The sequence below is a fragment of the Pristiophorus japonicus genome, chromosome 17 (genome assembly GCF_044704955.1).
Source record: "Pristiophorus japonicus isolate sPriJap1 chromosome 17, sPriJap1.hap1, whole genome shotgun sequence".
In the NCBI taxonomy this organism is placed as follows: domain Eukaryota; kingdom Metazoa; phylum Chordata; class Chondrichthyes; family Pristiophoridae; genus Pristiophorus; species Pristiophorus japonicus.
Genome location: NC_091993.1, coordinates 99,308,487 through 99,330,048, shown reverse-complemented (window position 1 = coordinate 99,330,048; position 21,562 = coordinate 99,308,487). Strand labels below are relative to the sequence as shown.

Genomic DNA, 21,562 nt, shown 5'->3' with positions numbered 1-21,562 from the left:
CATATATTCATCCAATTCCCTTTTGCAAATTATTATTGAATTCGCTTCCACCACCCACAGAATATCGATTTTCGTAAAATCAAGCAGATTGTATCAGGAAGGGACAGAGTTTAAAAATGGTAATCGAACACACAGGCTACTTCAGGGAAAAGTACTAAAAAGTTAAAATTAAAGGTGATCTATATGAATGCTGGAAATTGTGGGGAACCAAGGGTTCCAGAATGAAGAACTTTAAAGTAATTAATATTAGTAAAGAAAAAATACTGGAGAAAATAATAGGATGAAAAGCTGACATTCCCTGGACATGATGGCTTGCATCCTAGGGTTTTAAAAGAGGTGGCTGCAAAGGTAGTGGATGCATTAGTTTTGATCTTCCAGAATTCCTTAGATTCTAGAACAGTCACTATCGGCCAGTTAGCTTGACATCAGTAGTAGGGAAAATGCTAGAATCTATTAATTAAGGACGTGGTAACAGGGCACTTAGAAAATCACAGTATGATTAAGTAGAGTCAACACAGTTTTATGAAGGGGAAATCGTGTTTTACAAATTTATTAGAGTTTTTTTAAGGGTGTAACTAGCAGAGTAGATAAAGGGGAACCAGTGGATGTAGTATATTTGGATTTCCAAAAGGCATTCAAGAAGGTGCCACACAATAGGTTGTTACACAAGGTTAGGGCTTATGGGATAGGGAGATATTAGCATGGATTGATTAACAAACAGAAAATAACTTGGATGAGGGAACTAAGTGTAATATACTGATGATACAAAGCGAGGTGAGAAAGTGAACTTTGAGGATGATGTGAAGAGGCTGCAAAGGGATATAGCCAAGTTAAGTGATTGGGCAAGAAGGTGGCAGATGGGGGTATAATGTGGGGAAATGAGAAATTATCCACTTTGGTAGGAAGAATGGAAAAGCAGAATAATTTTTCAAAGGTGAGAGACTAGTAAATGTTGAGATTCAGAGGAATTTGGGTGTCCTTGTACATGAATCACAGAAAGGTAATGTGCAGGTACAGCAAGCAATTCAGAAGGCAAATTACATGTTGGTCTTTCTTACAAGGGGGTTGTAGTAATAGAGTAAGGAAATCTTGCTGCAATATATAGGGCTTTGGTGGGACCACGCCTGGAGTACTGTGTGTACAGTTTTGGTGGTCTTGCCTAAGGAAGGATATACTTGCCATAGATGAGGTGCATAGGTTCACTAAATTGATTCTTGGGATGAGAGGGTTGTCCTAAGAGGAGAGACCGAGTAGAAATCTCTGGAGTTTAGAAGAATGAGAAGTGATCTAATTGAAACAAATAGCATTTTTAGAGAGTTTGACAGTTCAGATGTTGAGAAGCTGTTTCCCCTGGCTGGAGAGTCTAGAATTAAGGGTCATAGTCTCAGGATAAGGGGTCGGCCATTTAGGACTGAGATGAGGAGCAATTTCTTCAGAGGATTGTGAATATTTGGAATTCTCTACCCCAAAGGGCTGTGGATGCTCAGTCGTTGAGTATATTGAAGATTGAGATCAATAGATTTTTGGGCACTAAGGTATTTGGGGATAGGGCGGGAAAGTGGAGTTAACATACAAGTTCGGCCATTATCTTATTGAATGACGGAGTAGGCTCGAGGGGCTGTATGGCTTACTCCTGCTCATATTTCTTGTGTTCTTTCAGACAGTGCATTCCAAATCATCGTAACTCGCTGCGTTTAAAAAATAAATCCTCATGTTGCAGCTGGTTCTTTTGCCAATTACCTTAAATGTGTGTCCTCTGGTTACCAACCCTTCTGCCACTGGAAACAGTTTCTCCTTATTTACTCTATCAAAACCCTTCAAGATTTTGAACACTTATATTAAATCTTCCCCTAATCTTCTCTGTCCCCTAACCTTCTCTGTTCTAAGGAGAACAACCCCAGTGTCTCTAGTCTCTCCACATAACTGATGTATTTGATCCCTGATGCCATTCTAATAAATCTATTCTACACCCTCACTAAGGCTTTGACATTCTTCCTAAAGCGTGGTGTCCAGAATTGGCCACAATACTCCAGCTGGGGCTTAAACAGAGTTTCATAAAAGTTTAGCATACTTTCTTGCTTTTGTACTCTGTGCCTCTATTTATAAAGCCAAAGATCACGTATGCCTTTGAACAGCCTTTTCAGCTTGTCCTGCCACCTTCAAAGACTTGTCCACATACGCCTCCGGGTCTCATCTGATCCTGCAGCCCCTTTAAAATTGTACCATTTAGTTTATATTGCTTCCCCTCATTCTTCCTACGAAAATGAATCATTTCACACTTCTCTGTGTTAAATTTAATCCATCATATGTCTTCCCATTTCACCAGTCTGTCTATCTGAAGTCTTTTATTATCCTCCTCACTGTTTACTATGTTTCTGGTTTCGTGTCATCTGCAAACTTTTGAAGTTATGCCCCAAGTCCAGGCCATTAATATATATCAAACAAAGCAGTGTCCCTAATACCAACCCCTGGGGAACACCACAGTATGCTTCCATCCAGTCTGGAAAAACAACCGTTCACCACTACTCTCTGTCCCTTAGCCAGTTTGGTATCCATGCAGCCACTGACCCTTTAATCACCTGGGCTTCAATTTTGCTAGCAAGCTTATTACGTAGAACTTTATCAAACATCTTTTGAAAGTCCATAATATGTACATCATCAACCACAGTGCCTTCATCCACTCTCTCCTTTACTCCATTAAAGAATTCAATCAAGCTAGTTAAACACAATTTGCCTTTAACAAATCTGTGTTGGCTTTCATTTATGAACCCATAGTTTTCCTACTCCCAATTATTTTGTCCCAGATTAATGTCTCTAAAACTTTCCCTACTATCTGTGTTGGGCTGACTGACCTGTAATTGCCGGTTTTATCCCTTTCCCCTTTTTTTTAAACAAGGGTGTAACATTTGCAATCCTCCAGTCCTCTGGCACCAGTCCAATTTCTAAGGTAGATTGGAAGATTATGGCCAGTGCCTCTGTAATTTACACCCTTCCCTCAGCAACCCAGGATGCATTCCATCCGAACCAGGTGACTTTTTATTTTATTTTTAGCGTTGACAACCTTTTACGTTCCTCTTTATTTTTATCCGTTTCAGTTTCTCTACTACCTCCTCCTCCACTGTGTGACATTGGCACCATCTTTTTTTTAAGTGAAGACAGATGCAAAGAACTCATTTAGTACCTCTGCCATGCCCTCTACTGCCACAAGATTATCTCCTTTTAGATCCCTAATCGGTCCCACCGTTACTTTGAATACCCTTTTACTAATTATATGTTTACAATAGATTTTTGGATTCCCTTTTATGTTACCTGCTAATCTATTCTCATACACACTCTTTTCCCCGCTTATTTCCATTTTCAGTTCTCCTTTGTACTTCTTGTACTTAGCTTGGTTCTCGACTGAATTACGAACCCGACATTTATCATAAGCCGCCTTTTTCTGTTTCATTTTAATGAACATACCTGGTGAGTTAGGGAACGTTCTTATGAGCTGTGTACTTGTGTGATCATTGCCTGGACTTTGAATGATATATGCTGGAACTCTGCAGATATTGTCTAAAAAGAATATCTGAAGTGCTTGTACACTGCAATATAAATAGCAGCATGTGTTTTTATCATCATTTTCTCTGCTGTTAACTCTTGACTGCTGTATTTCTTCTGCAATATTTAACCAAATGGATTTTGTTGAAAGCAGTAATATGCTAAGTATATATCTGTTTTAGAAGTGTTTACTTTAGATACTTGGACCACTTGCTAATCATATATTCAAAACAAAATGAGTAAAAAATTTTTACTTGAAATCTCCAACTTCATTTGCGCTTTTTAGACAATGTTATTGACAGAAAGTAGAGAGTAGAGGTATAGGGTAGCTGTTCAGAGTGACACGGTGGAAAGTGGGGTCCCACAAGGATCAGTGCGAGGACCAATGTTATTCACAATTTATCTTAATGATTTAGACTTTGGAATCAAAAACATAATTTCAAAATTTGCGGATGACAGCAAATTGGGTGGGATAGTCAATAGTGAGGAGGACTGCAACAAATTACAAGAAGACATTAATAAACTTGCAAAATTGGCATATAATTAGCCAATTAATCTCAACACTGATAAATGTAAGGTATCACACTTTGGTAAGGAAAATAAGGTCACATATTACTTCGAAAATAAGAATTTAAATGGGATAGAAGAGCAAAAGGATCTCTGAGTACAAATACACAAATCACAAAAAGTAGCGATGCAGGTTAATAAGGCCATAAAAAAGCAAACCAAGCACTCGGGTTTATTTCTAGACGGATAAAATTTAAAAGTAGAGGAGCCATGGTAAACTTGTATCGAACCTTGGTTAGACCACACTTGGAGTACTGTGTACAACTCTGGTCGTTAAATTATAAAAAGGATATAGAGGCACTTGAGAGGGTGCAAAAAAGATTTACAAGAATGATATCACAAATGTGAGGTTATATCTATCAGGAAAGGATGAACATGCAGGATCTCTTTTCTCTTGAAAGGAGAAGGCTGAGGGGTGACCTAATAGAGGTCTTAAATTATGAAAGGTTTTGATACAGTCGATATAGAGAGAATGGCCCCAAGTTTCCACATGATTTGTTCCTGATTTTGTAGGAGCAACTGGTGGAGAACGGAGTATCTTAGAAATCGCAATTCTCCACATTTAAGTTTTCTGCAGTTCTAGTCATGTAGAACAGTTTCACTTTGGAACAGAATTTTTTTTTCAAAAGGGGGCGTGTCCGGCCACTGACGCCTGATTTGAAAGTTTCCACAGTGAAAACGTACTCCAAACTAACTTAGAATGGAGCAAGTGAAGATTTTTGTAGAACTGAAAAAACTTTGTCTACACATTAAAAAATCAGGCGCAGGTTACAAATTAGGCGCCGGAACGAGGTGTGGGGGGGGGGGGTGGTGGGGGGAAGGGAAGTCATTACATTCTACAATAAATCCTTAGTTATACTTATACAAATATTATACAAATAATTCCAACCTGAATAAAAATTTATAAGCAAAGAAAAGATTAAATAAACCATGTTCCTACCTGTTTGAAAGTGCTTCAGGCAGGGAGAATGCTGCAGGAAGCCTCACAAGTTGAGGCAGTCGTTCCCGACGGCAGCCGGGGGGGAGGCAGTGAGGAGGCAGCCGTTCCCGACGGCGGGGGGGGGGGGGGAGGAGGCAGTGAGGGCCCGAGCGACGGCAACGGGGGGGAGGCAGTGAGAAGGCTGCAGGAAGCCTCAGAAGTTGAGGCAGCCATTCCCGACGGCGGGGTGGGGGGGGAGGCCCCCCTGCCGTCGGTCGGGCCTGTCGGGAAACGGCTGCCTCAACTTCTGAGGCTTCCTGCAGCCTTCTCACTGCTGCAAGAAGCCTCAGTGCTGATCATGGAAGGGCAATGTGGTTCTATTAAAAAATGTTAAAAATTGAACAGCTACAAAGAACTACAAAAATGGCCGAGTGCCAATGTTCCCTTCACACTGCGCGTGCGCGAACGCTCCAACGCACACGCGCAGGGTTGCCGGCACGAAAAAAACTCATTTAAATGGTACCCGCCCCCTCCTACTTACAAAATCGGTGCGAGTGGTAGGCTCCGCCCCCTGGGCGCCGCGCCAAGCTGACATCGAGCTGCAAAGCGCTTGAGAATAGTGCGTTTTTTTTCAGGTGCCGTTTTTGGCGCGAAAAACGGGTGGCCAGCTCGGAGGGGCGCCTGTTTTGCCGCGTGTGGAAACTTGGGGCCAATGTTTCTGAGTGGCTTGTTTCTGTGCTGTATATCTTAATGAATCCTATGTAATGTATGTCTAGTGAACTATGCTTTTTAAACTGATGTGTAGTTTGTACAATTGAGATATTGCTGTGCCAGTTGATCTAAAATCTACTTTGTGGCACTTTTATTTTGCAGATCTTTGAACGAATTCTCTTCATATGGGCTATTCGACATCCAGCGAGTGGTTATGTTCAAGGAATTAATGACCTGGTCACTCCTTTCTTTGTAGTGTTTCTTTCAGAACATGTGGGTAAGTTTACATTATTTATCCTGACTGACAAAGTTGTAGCCCACATTAACAGCGAACAAAAAATATGTGAGATACACAGCCTCTTATTCTGATAATGAAAACTTGTACAAACATATTTCTGTGAAGAAACAAGATGAATTAAGCCAATAGATAGATCATACTTATACTGTGTTCAGTTCTGGTGGTCATATTACAAAACGGATATAGAGGCACTTGAGAAGGTGAAAAAAGATTCACAAGATGATACCAGAACTGTGAGGATATACTTATCAGGACTGACTGAACAGGCTGGGGCACTTTTCTCCAGAGAGAAGACTGAGATATGACCTAATAGTGGTCTTTAACATTTTGAAGGGACTTGATAAGGTAGACGTAGAGAAGATGTTTCCACTTGTGGGGAGTCCAAATCTATGGTCATAAATATGACGGTCATTAATAAGTCCAATATGGAATTCAGGAGAAACTTTTTTATCCAGAGAGTGGGTTAGAATATGGAACTTGCTACTACATGTGAATACATAAATATGTTTTAAGGGGAAACTAGATAAGTACATGAGGGAGAAAGCAATAGAAGGATATGAAGCTAGAATTAGATCAAATAGGGTGAGAGAAAGATTGTGTGGAGCATAAAAACCAGCACAGAGCAGTTGGGCTAAGTAGCCTGTTTCTGTGCTGTACATTCTATGCAATGTAAGTTATCAATGGAAGAAATTTGATCAAGTTAACGAAGGGTATTTTGAAGCTGAACAATAATATCAGGGCCTAAATCTTTAGGGGAAGGCAGATGTTCTATTTTCTTTAAGGTAAGGGCCTACCCCTAGACCCTGGCAATGTTGCTGTGTAGCTGGCTGTTATAAGTACAACACCCTGGGAGGTTCCTTTTTTGAAAAAGAGCTTTTCTCATGAAAGCTTATGAAGGGAGAAAAATTTGTTTAAATTGCTCATGTCTTTTGAAACAAAATTCCTAGTTCCTCAGGGCCCAATTTTGGCCATGACTTGCATCAATTTTTTTGGAGTAAGTTGTTTTTTCTGGCTTAAGTTTAAAAAAACTGTAATTTTCCCCAAAACATTTGCTCCAGAGTAAGTCAGTTAAGGTACGATTTTTTTTTTAGTTCATTTTTTTTCAAAAGGGGGCATTCCCAGACACTTATGCCAGTTTTGACCATTTATACCACTTTGGCCAGCTAACACTTACTCCAAATCGACTTAGGTCAACGTATGTGGCCAGCTCTGAAAAACATTGTGGGCAGTTAAGAATTCAGCGCAGGTTAGTACATTTAAAGCACCAACACTTACAAAGCACTAAACAAAGCACAAAAATAAGCATTCAGTAACAAATAAAAAATACAAGGAAGTTGAGAACCTGCACCAAGATTTACAAAGCACTAAACAAACCATAAAAAGTAATAAGCAATCAATCAATAACAAATAAAAAAAATAGAAGTCCTACCTTTATGTCAGAATCAAGTTTTTTTTTTTAAAGTCCCCCCCCCCCCCCCCGCATTAAAACACTCTTTCTCCTCCCCCCCATCCCCCCGCATTAAAACACTCTTTCTCCTCCCCCCCCCACCCCACAATCAAAACTCTCAAGCACAACCTTCAATAAATAAAAAATAAAACTGAAGTCCTACCTCGGCCTGGCCGGCGCGGGAGGCTACTCGGCCGGGGATAGGGTGCGACGAAGATCGGGGCATCCCTTCGGCCGGGGATCGGGGCTGCGAGCATCGGGTCCTGCTCACAGCCCACAGGACACGCAGGGAGGGCAGGAGCATGCGCGCAGACTTCACTGCGCATGCACGCTGCTGCCGGCAGTGCTTTCTGCGCTGGCCTGTTGCTCCGCCCCTCACTTCACTAGCAACGCCACACTGGGACACCGGAGAGTCGGCAGAGCGGACAGGATGGAGCCCCTTTTTTTTCGGTGCCGTTTCCAGTGCGCAAAGTCGGCGCATTTAAGGTAAGTGCGCCGAAAAAAGGGGTTGGGGAAAATTGGGCCCTCAGTGACTGACCATACTTCATTTTTTAAAGGGGCTAGGGCTCAGAAAACTGAGAGGTTTTCACTGATTGAGCTGCTGTAAAAATTGTAGTGTCTTTGGCTGGGAGAATCGACATGCAGGGACTCCCTCAACCCACCCTTTTACTGCTAAAATATAGAACATTTCTTCTCAAGGCAAGGTAGAAGAAATCCTCTGACAAACAATATTGCCCTCTTTTAGGGAGTTCATTTTTAATGTTTGTGCATTTTTAGGGGCAGTGAGTACATTTGAGATGTGTAACATCATTGCTTTTTACACACTGGAAACTAGGACATCACCAGATCCTTGAAATAGAATAGATAGGGTATCAGCTTCCTCCAGGGGAGGAAGAAATGTGCACAGCACAGCACAGCACAGCATAGTTCTCTTGTGAACTGGGAGCATTGGGATCACTGCAGACTAATCATAGCAAAATGACTCGGTTACATCTCTCTGCAAAGCTAGTTCTGGGATCTATTTTTTAAAAAAATGGTTAGTTCAGCTCTATCTGCTTTCTGTGTTGGTAGAAAGACATTTTGAAGTAGGTGCCCTGGTGAGTACCAAACATATTGGGCTCAATTTTGGCCAGGAGTTGCTTCGATTTTTTTGGAGCAACTTAATTTTTCTGGAGTATCTTTAAAAATCCCCATTTTGCACATTAAATTTGCACCAGTGTAAGTTAGTTAGTTAGGATTTTTTAGTTTAGTTTTTTTTTCTCAAAAGGGGGTGTTATCAGCCACCCACGCCAGTTTTGGCCATTTAGGCCACTTTGGCCAGCTAATAGTTACTCCAAATCTACTTAGGCCAGCTTATGTGGCCACTTCAGAAAACCCTTGCGGAGTGTTAAGAAATCAGCGTGGATAGTTACATCGGAGGCCAGCAGAACTTAATGACTTGACTAAAGAATGTGAATAGGATCAAACAGCTATACAGGACATCATATGACAAACTTCGTAAAGTTAATTTACTATACAACAGAAGCATTCATGGAAGCTTAAACTACAAAAATAAAAGTGGTAAAAGATAGTTGAATTAAATTATCCTGCTCTCGCAACTAATTTAAACAACTATTTGTTTGCAATGATTATACTGGGCCAAAATTGAGCCCATATTATCGAAATAAAGTCTACTTCAATAAAAAGATATTCTCTCAGTGTTCCTCCATCACTTATGTTCTTCTTTCACAATAGCACCAGGTGAGTAGGCTTGACAAATGGTCACCACTATTCACGAGACAAAACATATTTACATAATTTTTTCAAAATATCCAAAAGTCCAGGAAATTGACAAGCCATTAAGAAAGTTCAAAAATAGCTACAGTGCATAAAATTTCAAACCTGAAGTCGATCGCACCGGGACGCCACTCGGCCAGGGCTACGGGCGGGCATCGGGTCCCCCACACACAGCGGCTGCAGCACGCACGCATAGAGACTGGGGGCGAGGAGCTACTGCACATGTGCAGACGTCCCGGCACTGTTTTCAGCGCAGGACGCTGGCTTCGCCCCCGACTCGACTAGCCACGCTGCGCGAAGACTGAGGAGAGGCCGGACAGTGGCCAAATTGGGGAGCGATTTATTTATTTATTTCGGCACCTGTTTCAACGGAGGAAAGCGGCGCATCTCCGGTAAGCACGCTGAAAAAAGGAGTGAGCCAAATTTGAGCCCGTTGACTGGGCTTTAATCCATTACAAGACACCACGTTTTTATGATTCAGTTCCCATTTTAAAATCGTGCATTTTGTCCTTTTTTATATAGCTTGATTTTATATTATTATTTACAGTTAATAAAACTGATGGCAATTTGGTAAGCAAAGAAGTAGAATTGGTTGGAGCATAGGAATTTCTCTGTAGTACAGGCTGAGGAGCTATGGAGATGCAAAACTGAGACACTGACAGGGTTGCAATTACATCTTACATGGGCAGTTTCCATTATAAATGTGGGCATAGGAATTTATAAGGGGAAAAGTTGATACAAAGTGTGAAAGCAGGAAGTAAGACAGGATGTGAGTGCAGACCTAAAATCTATGACTTATTTACAGGTGCAGCGTCGAGAATCCGGAAGCCTCGGGACCAAGGCCGATCCGGATTAATCTGGAAACGCCTGAGCCCAGGTTCGTGTATTTCCGGACTTCGGAACGTCTTTCCGACGTCCCAAGTCCGCAAATGCCTGGGCCAAGCATCGGATCGGCCCAGGTGCCTCCAGCCTGAATGATGAAAGCAGCACAAGCGGAACGCTCCAATACTTTAGAAGACACGTCAAAACACAGAAAGTAAAACAGATGTAGAATGGGACCGCACTCACAATAGCTAGGTAGGGGAAGGGTCGGGCGGCAAGGTCGGCAGCGGCCTTAGGCCGGCGGCGACCCGAGCTGGGGGAGAGCTCGGCGGCGGCCTGAGGCGGGTAAGTGGTTGGTGGCGGACCGAGGTGGGGGAGAGGTCGGCGGTGGCTCGGGGTGGGGATCCAGATTTCGGAACTTTTTCCTGATTCCGGACGACCCCGCCACGGATCGTCCCAGTGTCCGGATTCTGGAACAGTACGAATTCTGGAACTCTGGATTCTCGACACTGTACCTGTATAGGTGGAGTCTTTGTGAGAAATATTTCAGAATATTAAAGGAGTGCTCTGCACTGAAAAATGTTCCTCTGCAAGCAGTGTAATTCATGAGTATGCCTATAACATTGTTCACTGTGGCCATTATTGCAGTTCTAAAATAGTTTTTGAGGCAGATTTTTCCTGACTATTCCAGGACTCCTGAGACTGAACGAAAACTCAGTACGCAGGCAATACTTCATCTTTAAGTTTAAAAAAAAAAGGGGATTCAAAGGAGCCATCATTAAGGGGCCAAGTTTCGGCCTGAGTTGCTCCTGTTTTTTTGGAACTGGTTTAGAATGGAGTATCTTAGAAATTGCAATTCTCGGCATTTAGTTTGTTCCAGTTCTCGTCAGTTCGAACAGTTTCAGTTTGGAACAGATTTTTTTTTTCAAAACGGGGCGTGTCCGGCCACTTACGCCCGTTTTGAAAGTTTAGGTAGTGAAAACATACTCCAAACTAACTTAGAATGGAGTAAGTGTAGATTTTTGTATGCTCAGAAAAACCTTGTCTACACTTAGAAAATCAGGTGTAGGTTACAAATCAGGCGTAGGGAATGGGGGGGGGGGCAGGTTCAAAGGGAAGTTTACAAACATTAAACACTTCAGTTTTACAAATAAAGAACCATCATCAATAATGAATGATAAATACATCAATAAATCAACCAATAAATCAAGCAAAAAAAATTAATAAAAAATTAAAAAAAATTAAAAATCAATAAATAATTTTTTTTTACGTCTGTGTTTCTGACAGTGGGGGAGGGGGAGAAGGGGGATTGGGGGGGTGGGGGAGGAGGGGGGGGGAGGAGGAGGAGGAGCGGGAGGGGAGGAGAAGGGGGAGGGAGGGAGGAGAAGGAGAGGGGGGGAGGGAGGGGAGGAGAAGGAGAGGGGGGGAGGGAGGGAAGGAGAGAGAGAGAAGGGGAGGGAGGAGAGGAGAGGGGAGGGGAGGGAGGGAGCGAAGGAGGCTGAACGGCCGGGCCCAAGACTTCGGGCTGGATTTACAGGTAGGTGGTCTCGGGTCGCGGGTCCGGGGGGGGGGGGGGGGAAAGAGGAGAGAGTCGCGGAGGTCGGAGGGTGGGGGGGGGGGAAAGAGAGGGAGAAGGGAGAGTCGCGGAGATAGGCTGGAGGGGCGGGGGGGGAGAGAGGGGGAGGGGAGAGTCACGGAGGTCGGGGGGGGTCGCGGAGGTCAGGTCACCGGGGGGAGGGGGGAGTCGCGGAGGTCGGCTCGCCGGGGGGGGGGGAGGGGGAGCGGAGGTCGGGCCGTCGGCGGGGGATGGGGGTAGAGGGAGGTCGGGTCGCGGGGGAAGAGCGGAGGTCGGGTCCGGGGAGCGGGAGTCAAGTCCGGTCGGGTGGGAGGTGAGCCTCATCCACGCAGCCCCAGTGAGGCCATTCGACCAGGGCTAGGGGCTACATGCTTCGGGCCCCTCCCACAGTTTTGGCCGCCTGGAGCTACTGCACATGCGCGCCCACTGTAGCACGCATGTGCAGAGGTCCCGGCACTGTTTTCAGCGCAGCGACCTGGCTCCGCCCCCCCCACAGCTCGTGCTGCGCCGTGCCCAGCTCCAGCTGACCTGCAGGGAACCAGAGAATAGGTGAGGTTTTTTTAGGTGCACTTTGTGGCGCGAAAAACGGGCGTCCAGGTCCAGGCTGCGTCGTTTTAGGCGCGGCCCGAAACTTGGGCCCTGAATATCTAATTGAAAATATGAGAGGACCCTAAAATAGAAAAGTTTTGTCTTTTTTTTAAAAAAGAGCAGAGATTGACATTACCAATTTTGATCCGACAGGTTTTTTCTGACATTAGTATTATATCAGAAAAAACCTAGGAACCATTATTATAACAGCAGCTGGTCAAATTGAACTTGAATTAATTAAAAAAAAAAACAATTTTGTTAACTTATCTCATCAAGGAATCCATTAAAGTTTTTTTTATAGTCAACTTATCGAAAACAAAATTCTGGCTTATCCTATGTATTCTTTATGGTTAAATGGAAAGGAACAAAGGGCACCAACTATGACACTGACTTGGTTTTTACCAGGCATAATAATAATCCTAAAAAGGCTACCACAGAAGCTAACTCCAGCACCGATGGTGATTAGTTACAGTAAAAGTTACTGCTTCTGAAGACAGTGTAGCCAACTTCAAGCTTAAAGTGCAATCACAGGAAAGATCATCTGGAAATAAAATACAGCTATCTTCAAGATTCTTTATTATTACAATAAACTTGTGTATGAACCAGTGAACAAGAGAAAAAAACAGTTTTTTAAAAATTATGAAGACCAGATATAGCTATCTGCTTCTATAAAGGAATCCGAACAACAGAGTGAGAGGAGAAATACCCATGAGGCTGGTGATAAGAAGCAGGCTTTGTTTTATGCAATTGTCACAAAAGAAAACAACCAATCTTAGGGTTATTGTGAGCAAACTAGACTCAAAAGAAACCATGCTCCATATTTTGTTAATCCCAGTTGAGAAGTTCAGCCATTTTTCTTGTATCCCCGTTTTTAAACTTTATTTTGAAGAATGTTTGACACTGCAAATATGTTGATTTAAAGGGCCCAAATCAATAGATTTTTGGATATTCAGGGAATCAAGGGATATGGGGATAGTGCTGGAAAGTGGAGTTGAGGTAGAAGATCAGCCATGATCTTATTGAATGGCGGAACAGGCTCGAGGGGCCGAATAGCCTATTCCTCCTATTTCTTATGTTCTTATATTCAAACTTTGCATTTGTATGCTGTACTGTAGTCTTGCCAGTCAGAGAAAGACATTTTAATTAAATTCTGACAGTTTTGTCTTTATAGAGGAGCAATTATTTTTTCCAAGTTTAGTGTAGAAAATAATCAGCAAACTGGTAGTGATTTGCAATTGAATGTGAATCGAGATGTTTTCACAAGAAAAGCAAAAAAATGCAAGTCAGGTCTATGCTTCAGTAAGAGAATGGGCCAGAATTTGCATCAAAATAACGGTGAGGCTAACGATGCTCACTGTTATTTATGCGCAAATCGCAAAGCAACTTCAGGTGAGGGCAGATGCATGGCTAAACGAGAAAATCAGGAAGTTGATGTCCAAGATGTGTCGCTCCGCTGTTAGCTTTGCAAAAGTAGCATCTCGCTCTCTGATTCACCATTCAAATGCATTGAACAGCATGATGTTCCTGTACTTGCACCATAGAAACAAACTAAACTTGCCACAGAAAGTTAGGGCTTGTCTATTTTAATCTAATAACCTTGACCTTTTTAACTGCATGATAAGTCTTAATTACTGCCAAACAATCTCCATGGCACTGAAAAATAACTATTACAAGTGTGGAGTCTATTCTTTCAATTTTTAATTGTTGTTGGAGATTTTTAAAAAGTAATTACTTTTTGTTTCACTTTTTCTTTATCTCTTTTTCTTCTCGCAATCTAATTTTTCTTTCTTTTTATTTTGCTTTCTGTACCTGATTTGATAATGAATTTGTGATTCTAACTTACACTTGCTGTTTCAGACTCTGCACTGTTATTTCACAATACTTCAATCTGATTGGTTAAGGAGATACACTGTTGCTTTCCATCTTCACACAGATCCTAGATGCCCTATAGAGGGCATCGCGCCATTTACAGCAACTTCCAGTGCAGCTTCAAGGAAATTTAAAGGGCAATAGTGGCACTGTTTATTCGCCGGCTACAGTAAATTCTGCCCCAATATGTTCCTGTTTAGTGAATAGGTGGTCAGAAATGTTCCTCTTGGTGGCAGATAGATAATGTTTAATGTCTTATCAGTAGATTTTCTTTGGTTTGAAGTGGCTCAGTTGTCTCCGATATCGTGAAAGTAACAATCTTGAAGTGCCATTTAAGCAGTCGCGGAAGCATCTAGAAATTATACTGTTTCATATAAAATATGCCAATAGAAAGACATATAGTAGATAATAATGCAGCCTACTGTCTTTTGCAGAAAAAGAAATCCGTGATCTTTGATAGCAATGATGTTTGTAAATGTTTCCACAGCAGTGTAATAAGAATAGTGTTTGGCTTACCATGAGTGTTACTGAATAACTTATTATTCATAAAAGGGCTATGCAATCATGCAAAGCAAAGAATCTCTGAGATAGGCAAAGACTCTTCTTCTGTTGTAACTAGCCGTGGAGGATTTCCAATCTTGCAGCTGCATCTTGGGCTTCACTGTCACCAGAGATGTCTCTGACTTTCTGGTTTTCAAGTTCATTGGGCCCAAGTTTCCACATGATTCGCGCCTGATTTTTAGGAGCAACTGGTGGAGAACGGACTATTTTAGAAATCGCAATTCTCCACATTTTTTTTCCTGCAGTTCTAGTCAGGTAGAACAGTTCTAGTTTAGAACAGAATTTTTTCTTCAAAAGGGGGCGTGTCCGGCCACTGACGCCTGATTTGAAAGTTTCCACAGTGAAAATGTACTCCAAACTAAAGTAGATGGAGCCAGTGAAGATTTTTGTAGAACTGAAAAAACCTGTTCTACACATTAAAAAATCAGGCGCAGGTTACAAATTAGGCGTCCAGAACGAGGGGGGGAAGGGAACTCATTAAATTCGACAATAAATCCTTATTTATGCTTCTACAAATATTATACAAATAAATCCAACCTGAATAAACATTTATAAGTCAAGAAAAGATTAAATAAACCATCTTCCTACCTGTGTGAAAGTGCTTCAGCCAGGGAGAATTCTGCATCCGTTCGTGCCGCTGAGCGGGAGCGGGAGCGAGAGAGAGGGGGGGGAGAGAGGGAGGGGGGGGAGGAGAGGGAGGGAGGAGGGAGGAGAGAGGGGAGGAGGGGAGGGAGGAGAGGGGAGGGAGGAGAGGGGAGGGAGGGAGGAGAGAGAGGGAGGGAGGGAGGAGGGAGGGAGGGAGGAGAGAGGAGAGAGGGGGGGGAGGGAGGGAGGGAGGAGAGGGGGGGAGGGAGGGAGGGAGAGAGGGGGGGGAGGGAGAGAGAGGGGGGAGGGAGAGAGAGGGGGGGAGGGAGAGAGAGCGAGGGGGGGGAGAGAGGGGGAAGGAGGGAGAGAGAGGGGGGGAGGGAGAGAGAGGGTGAGAGGGAGGGGGAGGGAGAGAGAGGGGGGGCCAGGTCGGGGAACAGGAGCGCGGATCGGGTCAGTGGGGGGGGGGAGCGGGTCTCGGGGCAGGGGGGGGAGCGGGTGTCGAGTCTCAGGGCGGGGGGGGGGAGAGTGGGTGTCGGGTCGGGGTGGGGGGGGGGGAACGGGTGTCGGGTCGGGGGGAACGGGTGTCTGGTCGGGGGGGGAGCGGGTGTCGGGTCGGGGGGGGTGGGAGCGGGTCTCGGGGTGGGGGGAGCGGGTGTCGGGTCGGGGCGGGGGGGGAGCGGGTGTCGCGTCTCGGGTCGGGGCGTGGGGCGGGGGGGTGGGGAGTGGGTCTCGGGTCTCGGGTCGGCGTGGGGGGAGCAGGTCTCGGATCGGGGTGGGGGGAGCGGGTCTCGGGTCGGGGCGGGGGGGGGGAGCGGGTGTCGGGTCTCGGGTGGGGGGGGGGGGAGCGGGTGTCGGGTCTCGGGGCGGGGGGGGAAGCGGGTGTCGGGTCAGGTCGGGTCTGGGGGGCGGGGAGCGAGTGTCGGGTCTGGTCGGGGGGGGAGCAGGAGCTGGCCGTGGGAGGAGCCTCATTCACGCAGCCCCAGTGATGCCATTGGGCCAGGGCTAGGGGCTGCGTGCTTCGGGCCCCTCCCACAGTTCGGCGCTTGGAGCTACTGCACTTGCGTGCCGACTGTAGCGCGCATGTGCAGAGGTCCCGGCACTGTTTTCAGCGCCGGGACCTGGCTCCGCCCCCCCCACAGCTCGTTCTGACTGCGCCGAGGGCCACAGGACCTGTAAGTAGGTGGAGAATACCGAGGATTTTTTTAGGCGCCGTTTTAGGCGCGAAAAATGGGCGCCCAGCTCGGAGGGGCGCCCGTTTTTTTTCTTGTGGAAACTTGGGCCCATTGTCACTGTCAGTCTGATGCAGTTATTATAAGTGACAGTAGCACTTAAAAAAAGATCTTCCGCATACAAGACACTGAGCTGCAGTTCACAATTTCTGTTCTGGGTAGTTTTTAAAAAAAAATTGTATAATATGCAGTCTGATATTGTGCACTTACTGTCACCTAATTTACAAATCTACATTTACTTGCTGCCTCTGTGCTTGCATTCCAATTTCTGGTTTAGGCCTTCCTGGATCAAGAACATTCAGTACAGAAACTAGGGTCATTATCTACTCCTCAAAAATATCTACAAATGCTTCTTTTTAAAATATATTTTAAAGGTTCATGAAATACTTAAGAAATGTAACTCCTAAACGAGACAACTTGGAGACTTGTGTAACAAATGTATTTTCCAATGATGTGTAGTTTCTGACTACAGTTATATGTATTACTTTAAAGGATTAGTAACCTGAGTGCAGTATCTTTCTCATCTCTGTGATCATCAGGAACTAGAGCACGATATCAATGTTGGCATTTCTGGATGTGTGTGGTTATTTTTTTGGAGCAGCAGACAGGCTGTTTAATTTACAACATTAAATCCATTAATTGTAGGAGCCTTGTCTAGTTTTGAACTGACTGGTAAGCTAGACATTTGTAAGATAAACTGTTAAACAAAAGGACAACTACTAAAAACAAATATAAATGGTGCAAACAAATAATCTATGATTTTCTAGTCTGTCACATGGTCTGATGAGCAGTCGTGACATAGGGCCCAAATTTGGCCCACCCGTTTTTTTTCGGCGCACTCCCACAAGATGGGCCACCTTCCGAGGATAAAAACGGCGCCAAAAATATGTCCCTGGATTCTGGCCGCTCTGTCGGCTTGGCGAGGCGTGGCATTTCACTTCGGGGGCAGAGCTAGGGACCTGTGCTTAAGAGTGCTGGCAGTTCAACGCATGAGCACTGGAGGTTTCGCGCATGCGCAGTAGCTCCTCTGCAGCGTGGGACTCGATGTCCCGCCCATATCCCAGGCCAAGTGGCCTCGCGACGCGCATCGGGCTGCTGCATGTCATAGAGAGAGTCCCGCGCCTATTCCCGGCCAAATGGTCTCCAGTACAGGCCGGCCCTCTGACTCCCGGGCCGAGGTACGACTTAAGTTTTATTTTTTATTTATTATTGATGGTTGTGCTTTGTTTAGTGACGAGAATTTTGATGCGGGGGTGGCGGGGAGAGGAGAGTTTTAATTGGGGGGGCGGGGTGATAACTGTGCAGCCAGTAATTTTAATGAGCTTACTCAAGACTTTCCTTCACCCTGTTGATGAAAATACTTTCCTACATAAGAACATAAGAATTATGAGCAGGAGGTACTTCTATTTTTTAATTTGGAAATTTTGAAAAAATTATGTAAATATGTTTTGTCTCTTTACTACTTTTATTTTTGTATTTTAAGCTTCCATGAATGCTTCTGTTGTATAGTAAATTAATTTTGCGAAGTTTGTCATATGTCCTGTATAGCTGTTTGACCCTATTCACATTCTTTAGTCAAGTCATTAAGTACCTACCTGCACTGATTTCTTAACTCTCCGCAAGGGTTTTCTGTGCGGCCACAAGTGACCACATATGCTGGCCTAAGTTAGTTTGGAGCAACTATTAGCTCTGCAAAGTGGCTTAAATGGCCAAAACTGACGTAGGTGGCTGGTAACACCCCCTTTTGAACAAAACAAAACTAAACTAAAAAAATCCTAACGAACTCACTTACACTGGCGCAAATTGAAAGTGCAAAATGGGGATTTTTAAGATACTCCAGAAAAATCAAGTTACTCCAAAAAAAACACGGAGCAATTCCTGGCCAAATTTTGGGCCTTAGTTATCACAAAAGCATAACTTCTCCTACACTTGTTCAGCCTCTATACTAATGAGAAGGGAATCAACTAGTGTATTTGTGCTGCTGTTTTAGTCATGATTATTAAATAAGAACATAAGAAATACGAACAGGAGTAGGCCATACGGCCCATTGAGCCTGCTCCGCCGTTCAATAAGATCATGGCTGATCTGATCGTGGACTCAGCTCTACTTCCCGGCTCGCTCCCCATAATCCCTTATCCCCTTATAGTTTAAGAAACTGTCTATTTCTGTCTTAAGTTTATTCAGTATCCCAGCTTCCACATATCTCTGAGGCCCAGTGTATACAGAGATGCTTTCTGAACAGCACCACTAGTTCTTTTTTCCTACTCTCATTGGCACCAGCTATAGACTCAGAATGGATACACTGGAGCAAAGGTGATATAGTGAAAAATACATGTGGAGTAACGGTGGAGTGGTGGTAAGATTCTATGGAAGGATGTGAGCAGCTAGCTGTTGGAGGGGAGACAAGGCAGAAAATAGCTTTAGTTACAGTGCACATAATAATTACAAACATCCTTTTAAATCCAAGTGTACGGTATATAAACATCAAACAAAATAATGGTGCCCACAGCATTCAGCCAATATTGGCAATGTGTCTCGAGCTTAAAATTATATTTAGATAAAGAACACCCATTGAAGCTGCCTGGTATTCATTTCAGTCATAAATGCAGGTGGAAATTTGTTTTTTGTTCTTTCAATCAGCCGTTATGAAACAGTAGAAAAGGACACAAAAAATTTAAAGAACAGGATAGGGCCATTAGGTTCAACAAGCCTTATCCTTTATGATCTTTTTGTCTTGGCTCCTTGATCCTTTTGAACTCCAAAAATGTATATGACTGTCTCATGATTATCCATTTATACAGTGCACTCCAGTGGTCAGCCGTGGTAACTTATTCTCCAAGTTTATTATCCTCTGGATGAAAAAAAGATTTTCCTGGCATCCCTACTTATTCCGAACTTCCTAATTTTTAACGTGTGTGTCCTGGTATTTTGACCCTTTGGCACCATTAACAATTTGTTTGGTTCAGCATTGCCAGTTTTATTCAGAATCTTAAAAATTTCAGTTAGATTGCCTGAAAGTTTCCTCTTTCCCAGAGAAAATAGGTCCCACTTCCTCCTCCTTTCAGTGTTACTTAAATTCCTTGTACTCATATAATGTTTAAAATTTAAAAAATCAATAATATATTTTAAAATCCAATTCATGTTTAATTTTTTCTTAAGTAACTTTAAAGTTTTAATACCCCAGGAAACAATAAACAGCTACTCAAAATGTATATTCACTGTATGCAAGCTGTTTTTGGTTGATTGCAGCAAACATTTTCCTTTGATATTTAGATGCTTACAATATTCTAATACGCAAAGTATTATGAATGAATGTCTGGTACATGACTGGCATAGCTAATCATCATTGCGTCATACCATTACTATTAGCCATGCTGATTTTTGAAAAAATACTTATTTAAAAAAAAACACAAATGCTATTTATTGGACGGTTGACTGTAACTTGGAGCATGCAGCTTAAAAATAAAATAATTTTAGAATTCATTACTCTGAGTTGGTAACGATTTATAATGTACACTAGCTACAGATATTTCTAGTTAAACAATAGAAAATTATGTCACAAATTGATGCCATAATTGTTGTCTTTCAGTGTAAATATCCTTGTGCACCAACAAGGGGCACACAGGCAGTTTGTATCCTTTGTCGCTGTACGAACTAATCCAAACAAAACTCATCTCGTACTATCATTCAAAAAAGTGGTTGATGAGCTTGAGTGGTTTTCAAGGTATTAATCACACTTGGGGGTTCAGATGGCTGTAAACTGCTGTTGTGGTTTCTAATGCCACCTGTGCATTTTAATTAGGTTACTGCCTTGTAATTATTCTCCTCTTCATTATTTGCTATTGAAATTGACTCTGCTGCTATAGCACTAAGCTCCCAGCAAAAGTCTGGTGTTTATCCGAGTCAAATATTATAAATAGGAACAAAATACAGAAAATGTTCTGTTTTTAGCAATAGTATTATTGTTTATTATATTTTAGATCAATTTAAAGTTATATTTTGTGCCTATTTTGCCACAATATTTCTAGACCCCGTCAATGTGCTCAACAACTGCCTCAAATCCACCTTTTATGCCTGTGTCCCCAGCACAAGCTTTACTCTCCCATCCCGATCGTTCCCCCTGGTGTAGTCCCCATCTTCGTCCCTGCCGTGATTGTCTCCTCGTCAAAAAAGAAAAAACGTCCAACCCTTCAGACCTTGCAAACTACCACCTCATCTTCAATCTCCTTTTCTTCTCCAATGTTCTTTAATTGTTGTTGCCTCCCCAGTTTGTACATATCAATGTCAAGTTTGAATCTCTCCAATCAGGTTTCTGTTCCTGCCAGAACACTGAAACAACCCTAACCAAAGTCTCAAATGACATCCTTTGTGTGACTGTGACCAGAGTGCATTATCCCTTCTCAATCTCTCTGCAGCCTTTGAACCTGGGTGACAACACCATCCTTTTCCAACGCCAAGCTTTTGTTGTTTTGTGTCACGCTGAATGACTGAGCAGGTGACTGCTCCCAGGGCTCTATGCTGTCTATGTGTCACTATGCAACAGATTGGTAAGATGCAGATCAGCAGGCAGGTTGACTTATTCTTCATTCGGGGTAACACATTGCCTGCACTCCTTGCTGATTCTGGATTGCCTGCCCAAAAGAAGTGCAAGCGTGATATGTGCTGCCACTCCATGTAAAAGTGTGTTGGTACTTCACATCTATTGAGAGCAAGCTGTTCTTCTCAAAAACAACTTTTTTAAAACTAGGGTGCACCCAGTTATTTAATACCCAGTTAATGCACTTCTGACAGAAAACCCAGGGATAGTATGTAAATATTTTAGGAAGCAGACTCGCTTCATTAAAATACACTTTTTCACAAAAGGAACATTGCCCAGGATAGGTTTTGTGCTTTGTGTGGAGGTGCTGCAACCATGGCTGAATTTGAAACTGCTTCTTCCATCGCAGCATCTTCTGTTCTTACCTAGGCAGTGTGGTTTCCGATATGAATAGTCATTTTGAGTATAATGAAGCAAATATTCAGGCAGTCTGCACCATGTGAGCTTATATTGTTAAAACAACTGGCACAATGA

The 21,562-nt window shown here is 43.3% G+C and overlaps 1 protein-coding gene across 3 annotated transcripts in view; it reads left to right on the top strand.

The window, feature by feature from the left end:
• LOC139227872 (TBC1 domain family member 22B-like) overlaps positions 1-21,562 on the top strand; it is a 498,740-nt gene that overhangs the window by 225,637 nt on the left and 251,541 nt on the right. For all 3 annotated transcript variants that reach the window (XM_070858968.1, XM_070858967.1, XM_070858966.1), the window contains one exon: positions 5,900-6,014. In XM_070858968.1, coding sequence (XP_070715069.1) covers positions 5,900-6,014 — 115 coding nt within the window. The remainder of the gene's footprint in view (positions 1-5,899; positions 6,015-21,562) is intronic.